The sequence below is a fragment of the Pseudochaenichthys georgianus genome, chromosome 1, assembly GCF_902827115.2.
Source record: "Pseudochaenichthys georgianus chromosome 1, fPseGeo1.2, whole genome shotgun sequence".
NCBI lineage: Eukaryota > Metazoa > Chordata > Actinopteri > Perciformes > Channichthyidae > Pseudochaenichthys > Pseudochaenichthys georgianus.
Genome location: NC_047503.1, coordinates 22,243,110 through 22,263,959, shown reverse-complemented (window position 1 = coordinate 22,263,959; position 20,850 = coordinate 22,243,110). Strand labels below are relative to the sequence as shown.

The 20,850-nt window shown below is 43.4% G+C and overlaps 1 protein-coding gene across 1 annotated transcript in view; it reads left to right on the top strand.

Moving 5' to 3' along the window:
• Nucleotides 1–19,929, top strand: part of LOC117441863 (voltage-dependent calcium channel gamma-5 subunit) — a 29,103-nt gene extending 9,174 nt beyond the window's left edge. The window contains exons 2-6 of the mRNA XM_034077916.2: nucleotides 8,589–8,828; nucleotides 13,656–13,742; nucleotides 15,976–16,116; nucleotides 16,388–16,533; nucleotides 17,386–19,929. Coding sequence (XP_033933807.1) covers nucleotides 8,633–8,828; nucleotides 13,656–13,742; nucleotides 15,976–16,116; nucleotides 16,388–16,533; nucleotides 17,386–17,649 — 834 coding nt within the window. The 5' untranslated portion in view covers nucleotides 8,589–8,632 and the 3' untranslated portion in view covers nucleotides 17,650–19,929. The remainder of the gene's footprint in view (nucleotides 1–8,588; nucleotides 8,829–13,655; nucleotides 13,743–15,975; nucleotides 16,117–16,387; nucleotides 16,534–17,385) is intronic.
• Nucleotides 19,930–20,850: the final 921 nt, after the last annotated feature.

Genomic DNA, 20,850 nt, shown 5'->3' with positions numbered 1-20,850 from the left:
GTGTGTGTGTGTGTGTGTGTGTGTGTGTGTGTGTGTGTGTGTGTGTGTGTGTGTGTGTGTGTGTGTGTGTGTGTGTGTGTGTGTGTGTGTGTGTGTGTGTGTGCCTGTGGTGTAATTGTGTGTCTGTGATGTGTGTGTCTGTGATACAGTATGTTGGTGTGTCTGTGATGTGTGTGGTGTGTGTGTGTCTGTGGTGTGTGTGTGTCTGTGGTGTGTGTGTCGTATAACTTGTGTCGTATAACTTTTTTTTTAAATCTTGTATATTACTTTTTTCTCAGGTACCTGGCAACCGGTGACTCATGCAGGACCATAGCATTCAGCTATCGGGTCGGGCATACAACAGTGGCTGTCATCGTCAAGGAGGTTGCGGGTGCCATCTGGACCGCCCTGGTTGAGGAAACCATGCCGGTACCACAGACGGAGGACTGGAGAGCCATCGCTGCTGGGTTCCAGGAGCGCTGGAACTTTCCAAATTGCGTTGGTGCCATTGATGGGAAGCACGTGGTGATCCAGGCTCCGGCAAATTCTGGGTCCCTGTACTTCAACTACAAGTCCACCCACTCCTTGGTACTACTGGCTGTAGTGGATGCCCAGTACCTCTTCAGGGTCGTGGATGTCGGAGGTTTTGGAAGGAGCAGCGACGGTGGGAGCCTGCGGAATTCCGCTTTTGGAGAGGGCCTCCGAGATGGCAGTCTGCAGCTCCCACCTGACACAGTCATCCCAGGAGCAGAGCGGCTGGGCCTTCTTCCTCATGTGTTTGTTGGGGATGAGGCTTTTCCGCTGCTGGACAACCTGCTGCGTCCGTTCCCTGGACGTCAGTTCACGCGTGAAAGGAGGCTGTTCCACTACCGCCTCAGCCGGGCCAGGTTGGTGGTTAAATGTGCGTTTGGCATCCTCTCATCTCAGTGGAGAATGTTCCGGCGTGTCATCACCACCAGCCCGGAGGTAACAGAGTTGTGTGTGAAGGCCGCCTGTGTGTTGCACAACGTCCTCCGCAGGAAGACAATAGGAAGGTCATCACGCACACCTGTCGTCCATGTCGTCACAGAGTCGAGTGATGAAGCTCCAACCCTGCGCGATGCACCTATGATGGGCTCAAACAACGCCACACGCCGATCCATCCAACTGCGGGAGACCTTCTGCTCCTATTTGAATGAGGAGGGTGTAGTGTCATGGCAGCATAACGTGGTGTAGGGTCACCATGGCTCCTCCAAACCAAAAGCTCTTTTAAGAGCTACCCATTTTCTTTAAAGAGCAAATATTCCAAATGACCCATTTTAAAATCAAACATTCCTAATAAACATGTTTCTTGAATTGATATTATTATATTATGATATGACTAACAACCTTTTTCTTTCAGCCCTGTTTTTACTGATAAACCACTCATAATTTCAATAGGTTTTCACATGACCAATTACAGAAGAAAGCACATTATATATACCGACATACATGAAGCCTCTGGTATGTTGCAACTGACAAACCACATGAACAAGTGAAGACACAGTGTAGCCATAACATACTTGAAATAATGTTTTATTTGGTGAATTTGAGTGAAGTGTGTGTGATGAGTGAAGTGTGTGTGATGAGTGTAAAAAAATGTAATGTAGATCAGTACGTGTGAACAAATTATAAAATTATAAATTGTCCTGCTGGTCCACGTCAAAAATGAGCTGCTGTACCCCGAGGCGGACTCTTGCCCTCTGTGCCCTTGTCATCTGCCTCATGGTGGGCAAGAGGCTCTTGAAAAATTGCAAGTCCTCGTCCTCCTCCACCACTGGTGGGGTTGGCTGGGCAATTGCTTTGTAATTGCTGACAGCAGACAGCAGACTTCTTTCAAACGGGGACATCTCCCTCCCCCTCCCCCGTGTTTTGCCCCGGACCTCAGCATTCTCCTCCTGGCTGACTGCTGCTGGCTGACTGGTGGACTGGCTGGCGGACTGGCTGGCGGACTGGCTGGCGGACTTGCTGGTGGACTGGCTGGTGGACTGGCTTGCGGACTGGCTGGTGGACTGGCTGGCTGACTCACTATCTATCTGGCTCTCTTCCTCTGCCACCAGGGTGGATGGAGGCAGGGTCTGCCGGGGGACATTGCTGGACGTCTCACGGTCTACGATGAATGGGGTTAAAAACCCCATCACTGGCATGAAACGCCAGGGCTTGTACCCCCCTGCAGACCCTGCCCCGCTTCTTTTGGCCTCCTTTTCCATATTCTTTTCCTTGCGGAACCTGTCCCTCAGACTCTTCCATCTCTTCTTGCAGACATTCTCTAATAAAATGAAATGAAATAATAAAGTTAATAAATAATAAAGTGAATTTCTTGAATTTACTAAAGTATTCCTCCATTAATTAATACTATTTTTATGCTACATTCCATGCTGGCTAAATATACTGTCTATGCTTGATAGCTGTGAATCAAATCAAGTTTTATTTATATAGCACATTTATAAACGATTTTTGGTCGAGCCAAAGTGCTGTACATATAATAAAATTAGCCTACAGTAGAGACACTTTACAGCAAATACAACAGCACAGATTGTTCAGAATATCAGTATGATAAAAACAACACCCTCTGCATGTATTATATGTTATATATTATGCTTATACTTATTATATTATATATAATATTTTTTCATTATTATATTAATATATATTATATGTTATGCTACATTACTAGCTGGCTAAATATACTGTCTATGCTTGATAGCTGTGCATGTATTATATGTTATGTTATATATTATGCTTATACGTATTATAATGTTTTTTTATTATTATATTAATATATATTATATGTTATTATGCTACATTACTAGCTGTCCATGCAATGCTAAACTCCCCAAACAGTTGAAAACCTACCAGTTTCACCAACTGTCTCTGCCACCTCCCGCCATGCCTGGTTCCTCCGGTTTAGGTCCCGGTAGGTGAACAGAGTATAGTCATACAAGACTGGGACATTTGCAACGGCAATGATTAATTTTTCCTCCATTTTCTGACATATGGAAAATAGTCAAGACCTGCATACACACGGTTTGATTGGCTAGCGCTTGTACTGGCGGGAATTGCAAAAACGGGATTTGATTGGCTGGCGCCAGCTTCGAGCAAGCATCGAGCCTCAAAAGTTGAACATTGTTCAAATGTTGACGCCGATAGACGCTCGCGAGGCTTGCAACGCCTTGCCATGCTACCCACAATGCAGTTCGGCGAAGTTTGAAAATATCCTACGTCACCCCATTCAAATGAATGGGCGAAGCGTTGAAAGCCTTTTTTGACGCCTGTAGTGTGTACGGGCCGTTAGGCCCTACTCCATGTGGTTATTCACATTCAAATGATATGTCTGGAGGAGAGGGGACCTTTTGCAAATCTCATTCTCATATAGGAGGAAGACAGTCCTTTGTTAAGACTATCTTTCGTCATATTCCCCAATTATTACTTTCTATTCATTTCCAACTCATGTCTGTGTCAGCTGTGGAAGACCTCCATTATTGACTTGAATTCAGATGAAGCTGCCCTACCACCCAGCAGCCCACAGACACATCAACTCAGGGTCCCAGGCTTCTTTTAGTTTGTTTCCTGTTTTATATTGAAAGTCAATTTTCTCTTCCCTAATGTGATTCATCTGAGCCTTATTATCTGCCTTATATTCCTTGCACATTTAGTCTCTGTACTCCCCTTGTCATCTGCCAGTTTTTTGTATCGTTATTTAGTTGCTGGATTGAGTTTTGACAAACCCTTATTTGTTTTTTAGCCAATAGATGACAGTTTTTTAAAGAAAATTGAGTTCTCATTCATAACACTCCGTTCGATGTCTCACTATGGGATGCGCCTCATCGCGGAGCAAACAGAAGCATCAATCTCATTACGCCAAGCTTGCGCCACAACGCATGCGTCATTCAAACACCTCTTCTCGCTTCAGAGCACATCTCTACAGTAGCCGGGCTAGCTTCACTGTCCACAGACTGAACCCAAATACCCATTTCGGTCGACGGGTGCTCGCCGGCTACTCCTTCTGCTTCGCAGGAAGACGGTAGTCCTAACGCTGTTAGTATATAAAATCGATCTCGCCCTTCTCTTACCCGAGAAAGTAAGGTCGGTCCGATTTTTTTAAGCTAGCAGCACACCTGTTGCTAGCTCGCTCCCTCTCTACCGACACCACGGTAGCGAGGAAGTTTTTTCTTTTCTCTTCTCCACGGAGAGGAAAAGGATTAAAAAGGAGCATACTGCCACACCAGTCAGTATTCTCCGGGAATAAAAGACCCACACCTCCTTTTTCTCTGGATTAAGGACACGGTGGTAATACCTTTTTCTCCCGTCCCACCTGTCGAGAGCGGGCCCTCTCCACGCTACGAGGCGACCAGGATGGACGCCCCTCTCCCTCACACCAGAGGAGTCAGGGACTCGGTGGCTCGACTCTGCGGCTGCGGGTTGAAGATCTCGGGCACAGGCACACACCAGGTCTGTTCGTCCTGCCTCGGGCTGGAACACACCCGAGGCGCGATCGACAACCCCGGCTCATGCGGACATTGTGTCCGCTTCACCGTTAAGAGACTCCGCCGACGGTTAGCAAGACAAGCTAGCCTGTCGGAACAGGACCCCCCATGTCCATGGACCCGCCGACCGGCAGTCAAGACACGGGGGCGTCCACCACAGAGAGTGAACCCCTCTCCGTGTCGGTCTGGGGCTCATTATCCGCTATGGCCACAGAACCGGAATCCCGCGCCCTGGCAGGCCGGGACCCGGTGACGACAAGACACGCGGGAACGGATTCCCGCGCCTTACCAAGCTGGGGCTCCCGGTTAGACTTCACCATGGTCTCACCCGCGAAGGATGTCCTCGAGCTGATCTACGAGGAGGACGAAGAGGAGGACGCCCTGGTGTTCCTCCTGTCCGAGTCGGATGAACAAGAAGAGGACACCTTCATCGGCCCAGGCTGCAAAGCCTGGAGCGAGGGCTGCTCTCCCGGGCGATAGCACACCAGCTTCGCCCGATCTGAGCATGGACCTGCAGGCCGTGTGTAAACGCGCTGCGGTCAGACTCAACGTTCCGTGGCCTGAAATGGCCAAGGAGACCTCCAGGTCCCGCTACGAGGGGAAACACCTTCCTCAAGCAGCGGGCAAAAAGAGGCAACTCCTCCCGGTCTTCCCGGGAATGTTGGATGAAGTGTCGGTCTCGTGGAGAGACCGGCCCTTCAGCAACAACGTCCCAATCCAGGGTGCCTCCTCCCTAGACTGTGACGGGATAGAGAGGCTCGGCCTGCTCCGCATACCGCCCATGGAACCGCTGGTAGCGGCCCACCTTCGAGCAAGAACCCCACGCTGCCAGCAAAGTCGCTGGCGCTTTCAGTCTACAATGACTGAAAAGTCCTACAAAGCGGCAGCGCTGTCCGCCAGGGCCCTGAACGTGTCCTCGCTGCTAACCGCCTACCAAGCGGAGCTCTGTGAGGACCTGTCGGGTAGCCCGGGAGCAGCCACTCTGGACGAGATGACAGCGGTCACGGTCATTTGGAAGGGTCCAGCCGCTGCCTTCACAGCAGCAGTCCTTCACCCAAGCTGTCTCGAACTCTGCTCGGTTTAAAGCACCGGACAAGCAGAGGTCGCAGCCCACCCCGAGTCCCCAGCCCAGGCTGGAGACAAGGGCAAGTTGGCCGAGAAAATCTCCGGTTCCGGCTGCAGCTCAGGCTCAGCCAACCCAGAACTTCGGCCAGCAGTCGAGGAAGAAGAAGCGAGCGGCGTGACAGCCCCTCCTTCTCCTCTCCGTGAATGTGTTCCCGCCGCCTCGAGAGATGCCTAAACACCATCCTCAAGTCCGCACAAACACATGTCACACATTTATTGATTCCTCTGTCATAAAACATTTGCCGCTGACGCATCCAGGCTTCAGGCCGAGGGCGCAGCTCAAAAAAATGAAAAGAAAATCAATGAAGCCAATAAACAGCCCGTCAATTATTCCCCTTCTGAGAGAAGCTACGGCATCTCTCAAAAGGCGGATTACTGACGGGTCTGTGAAGGCACCACCGGCACGCGCAGTGCCGGCTGGGGCTTTAAGAGCACCACCGTCACGCGCATGCGCAGTGCCGGCTGGGGCTTTAAGGGCACCACCGTCACGCGCATGCGCAGTGCCGGCTGGGGCTTTAAGGGCACCACCGTCACGCGCATGCGCAGTGCCGGCTGGAGCTGTAAGCGTGACATCTCAGCTGGCTCTAAGGAGCATACAGCAGGAGATACTCACAACATCTGCCTGGGCTTCTCAAAACAGTTATACTTTATCTGTTTTCACAAGCCCAGAGAGAGTCAACCCATATTCTGGAGAGAGAGGTTCTCTCTCTCCCAGAAAGAAGGGTTTTTATCTATAATGCCCGCCGAGCAGAGTCAGATTACGCAGACAAATGTCCTCGTAAAGCACCCGCTCAACATGGGTCTCATAATAAAACTAATCCCCATGCGCCACGGCATGCGGAGAGTATTGGTTATTATGTAATGCGTAGTGGCACTACACCCGACTTTTCCAGTACAGGACGCGCCTACGGGTGCTGTCTTTTCACGGAAGGTGGTCACCACGGACGCATGTCTGACAGGCTGATAGGGTATTTACGAAGGTCGCCCGTTGAGAGGCCTCTAGAGCAGAGACCTCCAGCGGGCGCACGTAAATTACCCGGAGCTTTTAGCGGTGTTCCCCACCCTAAAACGCTTCCTGCCTTCTCTCAGAGGACACCATGTCCTCATGAGGACAGACAACACGATTTTGTGTATGAACCGCCAAGGGAGGTTGCGTTGTCTCCAGTCACACACACTGGCACACAAACTGATCCCTTGGAGCGGCAGACGTCTCCTCTCTCTGAGAGCGACACAGGTACCGGGAGTGATGCCCCTCGGGACAGAACTACTGTCCAGAGGTGCACCACTCTATGCAGACTGGACTCCTCATCCAAGGATCGGGAGTCCGCTGTGGGTGCGTTACGGCGGAGCCGCGTTAAATCTGTTCGCATAAAGAAAAAATGCTCAATGACAGCTGTTCTCTTTAATGCACGATTTAAACGCACTGTTAGGCGGGGACACGCTCGTACACGATTGACCTCCGGGTCCTCTGTACGCGTTCCCACCCCTGGCTCACATCTCTTTTCAATGTCCTGTCGGGGTGATTTTATCATTTCTACAGGACTTGATCGATAAACACAGAGCTTTCTCCACGATCAAGGTGTACCTGGCTGCTATTGCTGCATGCCATGTGGGCTTTGAGGGTAAGACGGCTAGCCAACATCCTTTGGTTTGCCGTTTTATGAAGGGACCTCGCAGGCTCCTCCCTGTCTCCAGGTCGCTGGTGCCCTTATGGGACCTGGCAGTGGTTTTAAATGGGCTCAGAATGACCCCATTTGAACCCCTGGAAGGAGCTGACATGAAACATCTGTCACTCAAGACAGTGCTGTTACTGGCCCTGGCATCCGCCAAGCGGGTCAGCGATATTCATGCACTGTCTGTACATCCCTCATGCACTCAGTTCGCCCCAGGGCAAACGAGAGTGTTGTTGAAGCCCAACCCTGCCTTTACAGCAAAGGTGGTTGGTTCGTGTACCCCAATTGACATTGAGGCATTTCCTCCGCCGCTGGTTTCCTCCGGGGAGCAGCAGCAGGATCTGTTGTGTCCAGTCCGGGCTTTACACACATATATGGACAGATCAATGGAGCTTCGTCTTAATGACCAACTCTTCGTGTCCTGGGCTAACCCTCACAAGGGCAAGCCTGTTACTAAGCAACGGCTCTCCCACTGGATTGTGGAGGCAATTGCTTTGGCCTATAGGCCTACGAGTCAGAATTTGCAAGCACCTTCGGGTCTGCGGGCTCACTCGACTCGGGGCCTGGCTACATCCTGGGCTTTGTTCAAGGGTGTTTCCATCCAAGACATCTGTGCAGCGGTGAGCTGGTCCTCGCCGCTCACTTTTGTCCGCTTTTACAGGCTAGATGTCTCCGCTCCAAGCGTGGCCCGAGCAGTGCTGGGCACCTTGTTGAGTCGGGACTCTACCTGTTAAATTCTGGTTGATCGGTGATTTTCGAGATAAGCTCGTCTGGCAATACGGGAGTTACAATATCCCATAGTGAGACATCGAACGGAGTGTTATGAATGAGAACTATAGGTTACTTACGTAACCCCAGAGCTAAGAGTAACATGAAGTGAGATGTCTCACCAGACGGCCCTCCTTGCTATGGTGAAGCGAGAAGAGGTGCTTATTTTGAATGATGCATGCGTTGTGGCGCAAGCTACTTATAGGGGGTGATTTCCCCTGACGCTGACGTCAAGATCACCAGCCAATCAGGATTGGCGTAATGAGATTGATGCTTCTGTTTGCTCCGCGATGAGGCGCATCCCATAGTGAGACATCTCACTTCATGTTACTCTGAGCACTGGGGTTATGTAAGTAACCTATAGTTTTATTATAGGGTTGACAGGGTAAGCCTTCCTCATAAAAAGACACAGAGCTACTTTTTGAAAATGTCCTTGTTGTGAAATGTCCTCCAGTTTCCTATGCTCTTCCATCAGAAACAGTTAAGGAAAACTCACTCAGTAAAATGGTGAAAATGTTTTCTTTCTTTTCCTCTCCAGCTCTACTTTCTGCCGGCGGCGCCCCCTGCTGTTGAGGCTGTGGAATGAGCCTGTTCGGCAGGAAGGCGCTGACTTTGCTGAGCAGCGTGTTCGCTGTGTGCGCCCTCGGCCTGCTGGGGATCGCTGTGAGCACCGACTACTGGCTGTACCTGGAGGAGGGGGTCATCCTGCCCCTCAACCAGAGCACCGAGGTACGCATGTCCCTCCACTCGGGCCTCTGGAGGGTCTGCTTCTTGGTCGGTGAGTTAGAACGAAGCCTGAAACATATAGATTAAAGGTCCCCTTTTATGCAAAATCCACTTGTTCATGTCTTCTACATAAACATGTGTCCCCTCTGTGTAAAGAGATTCTGAACGTTTCAAGAAGAAAGATTCTCTCTCTTTTTGTCCTGATCCATTTAAACCTGTCTGAAAATCAATTTATCAGATGTTGGCCACTTTGTGATGTCACAATGTTGTTTTGGGTTGTGTAACCATTAGCCAATCACCAAGCAAGGTAATACCTGTCCACCTCATAACCTGAGTCTCGAGCACCATTTTGTTTTTTTAAACCAATCATCTGGCAGAGGAGCGTTCGGCTTGGCAGCTCATTAGCATTTAAAGCTACAGACACAGAATCAGCACTTTTGAAACAGGGCTGAAACAGAGGGGATTATGGGATGCTACAATGCATTATATGTTTGGTATTTTGAGCCAAAGACTTCAGAGACATGTTTTGTATAGTATATCTGAACCTATGATATATTGTTGAAAAAAGAGTATAATAAGAGACCGTTAATGTATCCCTTACTTTAGAAGACAAATTCAACTACATGTATTTAATGTGAGTCAGTATTTGCTTTGAAACAAAGCTTAATAACGGATTTGTTTAATGATTAATTTGCTTAGTTATAATCATTATAATGATAAGTGATATGGCAGATTGTTATAGATGCATAACATTTGTGTTTAGTTAATAAGGAAGTAAGCTTCAAAATGAATGCAGAAGAACAACCAAACTTCAGGCTTAAATGATTGCAGCATGCTAGCCATCCATTAGGCATGAAAAAACACAAAGCCAAATCCTAATGTCATCTTTTAAGGGTTTATACTATTAATACAAAAAAAATAGAAATACATTGAGTGTAAAAAATAGATTAGATTACCAAGGCATTAACCAGAAACACGTTTTTCCTACATAATTATTTCTTGGATCTGGGCCTCAATGCCTAGTTTCCACTAATATTTGTATTGCACATGGACATTAACCTTTGTTTCGTTTTAATGGCTGCAAATATAGAAGCCTTTGCTTAATGTTTGAACAATTGAGCAGGACATGATATTTTTACTTGATATTTTCAACACTCTAATGTTAGGGCGCATCCTTGTCAAGTGTCAGAGGTATTTGTACTCCTGTTTTTCAACATTTCGCTATTCGAAAGACTGGCATAGCGAAATGTCTTTCAGAGTGACTTACCCAGTGGCTGACTTTTATTATTGGCCTGAAAAGGAACCATGGATTGATTGACAGTGTTTTTGTTCTCTTTTTGACCGTGATTTCATTTCCACCATAGATGTCAAGAAGAAAGCAAATAAAAAATAAAAGCAAATGCACATTGCATGATTTCTCCCTTTCTTTACCTTCTTTTCAAAACATGTATTCCTAGCACATCATCACAAAGGCATGATTGTAGGTCTGATTGGAGAGAGAAACACTATCTTTGGTATTTCTCTATATTATATTATTTTATTAGAGACACAGCCCTCCCTACAAGTGTAAACCAGACTTTGGCCCTCTGGTATTGGAAACAGTTAACTGTATCAATATGCTGTCCTACTCTGATTGGATGGTTACTGTAGGTAGATAGAGGTAGGTGGTTTGCTGGCATTTCAAAAAGTAAAGATAAAAGGATAAACAAATATTTTGTTATGTAAATATCCCTATTTGTTCATTTGTCCTGTGATCCATTTCAATTTAGTGCTAATTTATTCCATTAACCCCTGTTCCACAACTGCCTTGTTTTCACGATAAATCAGTCAGTGATGCAATAATGCAGGCACTCCAGTTGTGATTAGACACCAGATGTTTTCCCCACAGCAGGCCATCGCTACAATTGAAATGGACTAATGGTCAATTGTGTGTTTTAGCTGCGATTGAGTGACCTTACTGCCCACTTAACACTTCAGAGTTAACCCAGAAACGATTGCATGTGCATTTCATTCCAGCATGAGTTCAAGTAGAAGAGTGTTATATATAAAGTGTTATAAAACGGACAAGTCAAATCAAGCAATCTGATTGGTTCTTAGCCGTGATAAACTGAGCGTATACCACGGGTAGAATTGTAAGTTACTTTTCACAACAAGTCAGTATCCCTCCGTGTCTGAGAAAAACAGTATACCCTTGGGCTGAAAAGCAAACCAGTTTGCTTTTCATACTGGAACAAGAAAGCAGCGGAGAAGTAACGGGACAGAAACCCTCCTTTTTACGCAGCGGTCCAGACATAGACATCAAACGGCAAAACATACAGTGTGCAGTTCCTTTGGCATTAGGGCAGGGATATCTAGATACTTTCCAAGGTTTGACATAATGAATTGTGCTACTTTTAAAGCAAGCAACGATGTTTTCAAATCTGTAATCAAAGAGGTCCGCAAAAACACTATCGGCCAATCAGATTGGTGATTTGACTTGTCAGTTTTATAAATATATTTACATTTCTTCCGTCACGGAACAAACTTACAAAGCATAAGATGGAAACATTTAAGATTAACTTCGACCTCCGGGGAGGTCTTACTATGGAGGAGTGGATTGAGCAGTGCGTATCTCCAGAAAAAAAAAGCACCTAAACGACGACATGCAGAGCTACGTGAAGAGCAGGTAGACCAACTGGAAAAGTTCAACCATTCAAAAGCTTTCTGATGCGGGTCTTGAAACAAAGCAGAGAAATGATGACCGTTAGTGGCCACAGGTGCGAAAGTTCTCTCTAGAGCTACTGTAAGCCGAATCTCGGGGACCGGAGAAAGTGGAGAAATATTCTCACCACGCCAAGCAACCTCAACAAGTAACCACGTAAGCCATGCTACTGATGCTGGACAGGTTTTCAGTGGGTGCACAATAAACGGCAACATACAAATGAATGTAAATAAATAGCCAAATAATTGATCAACGCTCTCTGTCTAATATGTTCACTAGCTGTTAGTGTTGTTGCATAGCAACCACCTCGCACTATGTTTCGCGCAGAAGGCAACGGAGGGACTATTTTATTTTGAACATCATTATTTACTAATAAAAACGATTTAAATTAGAGTGTGTATTTTTTTTTCATATTGCCACACTTGGTAACCGTTTTATAAAAGCAATAGCTCACGACAGGCCGTGGTATATGCTCATTATATCACAGCTAAGGGGCGTGGTTCGGCCCGACGCGAAGCAAATGAGTTGTGACAACTTGTGAGGGAAGCCATACCATGAAGTTAATACAAAGAATTCAGCTTACACTTACAGAAGCAAGTGGCAAGTGAGAAAAAGATGCTTGGGTTATCTGTCTTTGGTCTGAACTAAAAGTATTTACTTACAATATATTTTAGGAATTTTAACAAAATTGTTTATTATGCAGCACCAACACATATAATAATACATTTTATTTCAAAGCGCTTTTCCAGGTGCTCAAAGACGCTTTACAGTGGTTTGATAAAACATGATAGAATAAAGAATAAAAAAAAAAAATTAAAACAGCAACACAGCATAATTCACAAATTAAAAGCCAGTCTGAAGAGGTGTGTTTTGGTCAGTGTTTTGAAAGTGGGGGGATCGGTGCAGTCTCTGATGTGTTGTGGAAGGGAGTTCCAGAGGGTGGGGGCAGCGATGGAGAAGGCTCTGTCCCCCCAGGTTTGGAGCTTGGTTCGTGTGGGGATAGAGAGGAGGTTCGCTTCTGATGAACGAAGGCTGCGGGAGGGGGTGTAGTGGTGGATCAGGTCGGTGAGGTAGAGGGGGGCCCGGTTATTGAGAACTTTGTGTGTTAGCAGAAGGATTTTGAAGTGTATTCGTTGACGGATAGGGAGCCAGTGCAGGTTTTGAAGGACGGGGGTGATGTGGTCTCTGGAGCGGGTGTGGGTGAGGAGGCGGGCAGCGCAGTTCTGGATGTATTGTAGTTTATTTAGAATTTTGGATGATGAACCATACAGGATGCTGTTGCAGTAGTCCAGTATTGAGGTGATAAATGTGTGGATGAGGGTTTCAGCAGCCGGGAAGGAGAGTGAGGGGCAGAGGTGGGCAATGTTTTTCAGATGGAAGAAGGCGGTCCTGGTGATATGGTTTGTGTGTTTGTCGAATTTGAGCTGGCTGTCAAAGATTACTCCAAGGTTGTGAATGTGAAGAGAGGGGGTTAGAGTGGTGTTGTCAAGGGTGAGGTTGAAGTTCTGGGTGGTGTTGGTGCGGGATGTGGGTCAGATTATGATGATATCTGATTTGTCGCTGTTCAGTTGAAGGTAGTTTGTTTGCATCCATGATTTAATATCTGAGAGACAGTTGGTGAGTGTGGAGTGAGTTGGCAGTGATGGTTTTTGCGGAAATGTAGAGTTGGATGTCATCTGCGTAGCAGTGATACTGGAGGATGGATATATGCATTATAGTTCCTTTTTAAACTATGCTGAGACACAATATCACAAAATACAACACTTCAAAGTGTGTGTGGTAAATGAAGGGTTGAGAAAGACATACGTTGGAATGTGTATGTTTTGGTGCCAAACTTTATACTGTATGTGTCAAAGTGATAAAGGGAAAGGTGTTAAAATCTAATGCTGGGTGTTTTTACACACATACTGACAACAAATCATTTCACATTTGCTTAAGTAATCCTTAAAGTACATAGAACAATTTCTGATTTATTTTAGCCAGGATATGTGTACTAATCATGCAAACTTTACAATATGTCTGTGTATTCTGCTTGCATACTGTACATGCTTCTGTGTATGACTTGTCTTTTCACAGTTCACTAATTCACAGTTTGATCTGTGGTGCTGAATCCTGATTCCTCTCAAGAGTTCTATGATATTTAATTCAATATTTTCTTTTCCATTGTCTTTGCTTCAGGTGAGGAGAAAGGCCGGTGTTTTACTATTGAGTACATGATGCCCACTAGCATCCAGATGACCTCTGATTCAACAATCAGTGTCCTGAGTAAGTAAATGTCTACTCTCCAAATATAAGGAATGCTTTTGTTGATGAAAACTATAGTGTTGTGTTAGTGAAATATATAGCTTTTAACCCTTTAACTGCCAGCACCACCATTTGGTAGAGCACATTTTGTGTCTTGATATCTTGTTGAAAAAAGAAAAAAAAGTAACCATCTGATTCAGCCAGCTCTACCATTTGGTTGACATGTTATGCACAAAACAACCTCTAGACGTCACTGTGGTTCGAACAAAAAGCCCTTCAGCTAGCTTCCACTGAGGAAGTTGGCAATGCTAAAAATCACTGCTGAAGAAATCACTCTTTTTGGTCAACTTTTGGAAGGTAACCATATCCTTTTTGACATATTTTAGTGGCAGGGCACTGACTGAACATAATTAGATAACTTGATGCACAACAAAAGTTTTAACAAGGGTGTAATTATTTTTTGGAAAATATGCTCAACCAATCGGTCAAATTGGCCTTTTATGTTAAGCTAGCAATACGACTTTTTCAGAGTTTCAGAGATGTTTTCCAATAAAATATGGTAAATAAATGGCTAGATTCATGGTAATATTACTAAATATAGTACTGCCTTATGAGTCTCAGAGTGAAAAAGTGATAATAATTGATATAGCACCTTTCATGCATGACATTCAACCCGAAGTTGCACACAGTTAGGCCAACACAGGATATAGACATTTGCTGTTAGGCCAGTGGTTTCCTGTTAGGCCAATTCAGCATATACAGTAAGATGAGCAAGTATTTTTTTTTGTTCATGAAAAACACTTTACATTACTTTTCTCCATTTTGTTTTTTTTCAATTATAATTAATTATAGTTTATGAATATATCTGGTTGTATATATTGCTCATTTTCCATAAAAGACACAAATGTATTTGAGTTTGTGTTTTATTTGAGTTTGATGCGTACAAATACTGTACTGTATATATGATGATTGTTGAAAATGTACTTTTACTATAGAAGGCCAGCTCGACCAGTTGGTAGAGGCTCATAAAAACAAAACTGTGTGGTCAGTCAAAAAAAAAAAAAATTGTTTGTGTTTATTTGTGGCCCATTTGATAAGAAAATGCAAAAAAAAAAAAAAATCATAGCTTTTTTCTTGGTCTGGCAGTTAAAGGGTGAAAGAAGCAGCTCGTGGTTGTAGAAGAAGCTTGAATTATGTGTTAAATACCTCAGATTCCAGTTGCCCTTCAATCCACCCTATACTGTTTTAACAAACTGTTTAACTGGTAGTTAACATAACACTGGGGAAATGATCCAAACTTTAGCTTAACTTTGGTGTTTACTTGGGTGTCTCTTGTTTGACAGATTGTATTTGATGCAGCATGTTTTGTCAGTTCTCTGATTTGTATGTGACAAGTCAAACTTGAGTTAAGGCTGACCTGTGTACAAGTGATGGAACTGAGACAGGAGTATTGTAAGAATGTATAGATGTCGAGGTGAAAAAGAAGGCAGAAATAATGACAGAGACTTTACGTGTATTCACTATGGTGAATAAGGAAGTGTACATGTGAGAAAGATATAATAAGAGTGCCTAAATCAAATCAAATATTTGCAGTCAGGATTGACTTATAATACAGCTAAATTATCTATTTCTTAAAACAAAATGAAAGTTAAAATCGAGAAAATCATACTGCACAAATATTCCTTGCCACAAGGTTGAGCCATTAATTTAAGTACACTTCCTGTCACACCAGTACAATTAAGTTAATATACCTAACAAATTAGATGTCATTCTTTATTCAGAACCCAACTTTTTCCTGAATGTGCCCTTGTTTCAGACATGATACAAATCTGAAAAGACTCACTTTCACTTTTTACATTCTAACACGTTTCTGTGATGTTCGATATCTAGGGTGGATTGTTAAAGGATAGTCAGTGGCACAATAAAGAGCGAGTTTCATCAAGGATAAACCCATCTGGTCCACTTAGCAGGAGGAGAGACATGTTGTGTAATGGAGAACACAATGGGGGTCCAGAAAGCAGCATGAAAGACTTGCTTTTCCTCTGGGAGGGGCTGTTCCATTTACTCACAGTAGGGAAGTCCAACTTCATGTTGATATAATTACGCAACCAGGACCTGGACCCATGAGATACTGAGACCAACCTCAGTAGAAACAACTTCTGAAGTCAAACTTCAGTTCAGAGTTTCCCAAAGTCAGTTGAAAGATCAAAGTCCCATAGAAGTGATAATGACACTTTTCCTTGTCTTCTTCCAGAGATGATCCGCTCGTCCACACCCTTTCCTCTGGTCAGCCTCTTCTTCATGTTCATCGGTTTTGTACTCAGCAACATCGGCCACATCCGACCCCACCGCACCATCCTGGCCTTCATTTCTGGAATCTTCTTCATCCTGTCAGGTATTTGATTAGGTTTGAACTCACATCTCCAAATCAATAATATCATCACAAATGTACACACCTGATAGATGCATATGAGAATGTTGTCATGGTACTGAGTTGGTTCAGGTCTAAAGTGTTTCAATTACATTTAAAAAGAAAGCACAGTGTCGCATACACATAATAATATTGTTTTTAATAATGTATGGCAACAAGCCTGTTTGGAATCACCCCCTCCCTTTTAACTACAGCCATTAAAGTGTTTCTGTCTTTGTTTCTCTGTCTGCCTCAGGTCTCTCTCTGGTGGTTGGTCTGGTGTTGTACATCTCCAATATTAATGATGAGATGTTGAACAGAACCAAAACCAATGAGGCTTATTTCATCTACAAGTATGGCTGGTCATTTGCCTTTGCTGCCATCTCCTTCCTGCTCACCGAGGTAACGTCACAAAAAAGAATCTAAATAATAAAACATTATAATTTGCATGGCTAGGTTTCCCAAGCATGCATCATAACCAGTTCTCTAACTATGTTATAACAAACCAATGTAGGGTCTGTCAATGTGCCTTTAGTATGTTGTTGGGAATTGGTCTACAATTATCATTTTGATAACTATGTTAATTCAGAAGAAATGTGGCTTTCACTTTTTGACATCTCTTTTTTGTTGTTGCATTGTCCTTAAATTATTATCTAAACAAATTGGCCTTGTTGTGAGGAATGTCATCCTTAAGCTTTCACAAAATGGACATAAAAAACGTGCATAACATTAGGTTTTTTGCATTTTAGTGTCTTTATTTTGCCAAATCCCTTTGTTCAGACATGCACAACTGTATGTATTATGCTGTGACAAATAGTCCACTGAAGATGATATTTTAAGTTATTATTCATATTTTTATTCTGATTCTTTCGTGGATAATTCATGCTGGCTTTTAACCAAACATTAAAGGACTGCACGTTGCTTTTGATACTAACTATTCCCAAAAGTGTGTTGTCACAGTGACAGTATAAAAGAGCAGGTATTAAACAAAGGATGCAAAATAAAAAAATCCACATAGCACCAATTCAACTAAACCATTATTCAAAATGTCCATTTACGAGGTTAACTTTTGCTGATAGTTAAAGGGGGAAATCATTTATCATTAAAAAATGTTTCTATTTCTATAATCTGCAATTGAAATTATTATTTCCTATGGTGGAAAGTGACCTGAATTCCACAGGTGTTATGAAAAACAATGCATATGTGGAGAGTAAAGTAAACTGTGTGCCTCTTTGCCTGGTTCCCCTCCCCCAGGCTGCAGGAGTCATGTCGGTGTACCTGTTCATGAAGCGCTACACAGCAGAGGAGATGTACCGGCCTCACCAGGGCTTCTACCGGCCGCGCCTCAGCAACTGCTCCGACTACTCCGGCCAGTTCCTCCACCCGGACGCCTGGGCGGGGCGCGGGCGAAGCGCCTCCTCCATCTCCTCCGAGGCCTCGCTCCAGATGAACGCCGCCAGCTACCCTGCTCTCCTCAAGTGTCCCGAGTACGAACAAGTGTCCTCCTCACCGTGCTGAGGCAGACCATAAGTCAGCACCGCAGGGGTCATCTATATCTATCTCGATATTGGAGTATAGTGGTGCGATGATTTGATATTATCTTTAATCGCACCGCTCTTCTCTCTACCCTCTACTGCCAATGTCTTTGTTTACACGTTTTGCTTCTGTGGGGAGCAAAACCTGAGGTGAGGGTTAACTGGTTCACTTTATTCCCCTCAGCTCAGTGTTGTGTCACAGGGAGCTGTTAGAGAATGAGAAGGGGAAGGGTTTGACCAGGTTGTACTTTCCTCTGTAGTTGTTAGTGGTAGAAACTAGAAACCTGCTAAAGCGTTGGTAGGAAGAAGTCATCTGAAAGGATTAAAGTGTTGCAACAGGCAAGCTCACTATTGGTGTGTATAGTACAATCCAATCCTGATAGCTTTCTGACTGAAGTACACACTGCACCTCTGCAGACATACAGTGTGCTGAACTGGATAGGCAACAAGTGCAATGGACTCTTGAGTGCAAGTTTTTTCAAATCAAATGCATGTACTTTCAGCCATGAAAGCAGAAACTAGTTAAATCACCTAGGTAAAGGAAACACTTTCTTAAAATGATTAATCTTATAAGGTGCTTAGAGAAACATTTCCTAAGGTAAAAGCACAAATTGTGCAGACTTCATATTTTTAAGATCCTGTTTTTCAAACTGTAAGCTGTTTTAGTGAGCTCAAGGAAGTTTCACTCACATCCCCAGTTTGTGCTGGAAAATAGCTTTTTCAATATTATACTGTTAGTGTTTTCAGACACATGAAACTGTTTCAGGCATGTCCACGTAAAGTCTTGTGCTAGAACTCAGCTTAGGCTTATGAAACACATGATGAATGTGGATTTCAACTATGATCTTTTTTAAACGACTTATTTGAATAGGATTAAAGGCCTAAAGGGTTGTATGATCTCTAAACCACTTGCTGATCACACTGGCTCTCAGTTAACAGACAGAATAACTTGTATTCCTCCTGTAGGTCCTGTGAATAGTAGCTATTGATTATGTAGCCACAGGTGTTTTCCTTTAAACTGTAACTGAAGGTGGAAGACTGCTTTTTAGTTTTGACATGTAAACATGGTTGAATTACACCATGTGAAATGCTTCATTAGGGAGCTTGTGTTCATTGGTCCCCTTCAGCAGTTAAGTATAAAAGAAAGTTTGTTTTGTAGCCTCTAGTCCGGGCATAAACAGCATGACTTTGAAGGCATTCATCTGAATATAATAATGGTTATATAAATGTTAATGTTTTATTGTTTATTCTTGTAGTTAACAAACGCTTTGATTGCAAAGCACACTATTAAGAATAGGACTGCTTTACATCAAACAATACAGATATAAATAAGCCTTTATTCTCAGAGGACCATGTTTCCTGTTTTAAGTGGTGTCCTTAGTTAGTGGTGCAATTAAAGACAAGAAGTGTATCGATTCGAACCAACATTTAAAAAGAAAGCAAGTTGTACACGGCCAATACTGTTTGTGTTGAAAATCATTAAGTATTTATGCTTTCAAAGGGGTAAAGATGGAGTTTGTGTGGAGATGGAGAATGAATATGAGTTGAGGGGTATTTAAAGAATATTTTTGGAATGGAGCCATTGTGAATGTAAGATAAGAAACTGCTTGATCGTATTTGTTTGTGTACTTTAAAATACATCTCCTACAGAGATACTTTAAACCAAGTTATAGATGCATATGTTTGTAATTGTCCCCCTTTGACAGAGTATTCTTAGTTAACATATACTGCTATCCTCAGTGTGCAGAGGAAGACGTTGTTTCCAGGTTAAGTGGTTTATTTAGTGTTAAATATAAACATTTGATGTGGCATTATGTGTGAGTAAACAAATAACAAAGCATCTTATCTTGTGCCATAACTGTAATTGTCAGTATTTCTTGTTGCATGGTGTGAACTCCACACATTAATGGCATGCAACATTTAACATTTCTATGTATTTAACATAACACTAAGAAATAAACTGTGCCAAGCTAAGCTCACCCATTTTGGTAAATAGACCATTTGCATTTTATTTATTTTTAACACTAAATTGAAAATATTCACTGTATTAATTTGTATAGAAAGAAGGACGTCTAAAATGCAGGTTTGTTGTTGGCTAGATTCATCTGCATTATATCTGACAGCTGCTTGGATCACAATGAGAGTTTTTGCACAAGGTTCTACATAAAGCGAAAGTATTCAGACTGTTTCATTGTCAGATATGAAAAAAATGAGTGTTATGTTTATGTGAAAGTGCACTATGTACTAAACCAAATAAAGGTTACATTGGATTTCATAAAAGAGCTTGGCCTTGTATCCATTCTCTTTTCCTGTATCTGCATTATAAGAATACATTGTTATACCTCAGTGTAAAAGTGCTAAGGTCAGAAGGTGAGTTTGTAGGACACTTCAACATTAAATCATTATGCAATAATATTAAAACATAAAACATATATTGGGCTGAGTTGACTTTTGGTTCCTCTTTGCAAAAAAATATATAAATAAGATCTGATATTATAAGATACAGTATAAAAATGTAGCTCTATTATGTCCAATGTATTGGGGTTGTGACATCTTGTCAGTTCATTAATAATGTTAATGGTTTAAGTATGCATCCTCAAATTACCCATGTTATTAACATGCTATACCTACCTATGTGCTGATTTTCTAAAAGAAGCTTAGCCACAGAGGCCTGAGGAGTTCAAAAGTCAGCAGTAAAAGGAGACAGGTGGTCCATCCCTCACTCAACAACATGGGCAAGTAAACAGACCTGAGACTGACCATGCTTAACCTTCCAATTGCAATTGGGAAAACATTGTTTTGGTCAAGTACTGCAACACTGACAACAGTCTATAACTACCACTTATGGTTTATGTGTAGCACAATGTCTCCCTCTGTTGGGACAGGAGGGAATTCATATGAATGGGAAGCTCCAACAAGAGCTTATATTTCTTCTTATTTGTTTTAATGGCGGTTGGCAAACAGCTTTTATGTGCATTTATCGTCCCCTTCTGCAGAGTGTGGATGGCACAACCATAATTCTTTAATATAATCCCTGACCTTCTTAAAAACCGAAATAATGCCCTGTACAAAACATCTGCTAAACTCCTTAGCAAAAGCTTTTTGATATTTAATTATGTTTGCTAATACATTACGTTGGTGACAGATAGTATCCCAATCTTACATTGTGTACGATCTACAAGAA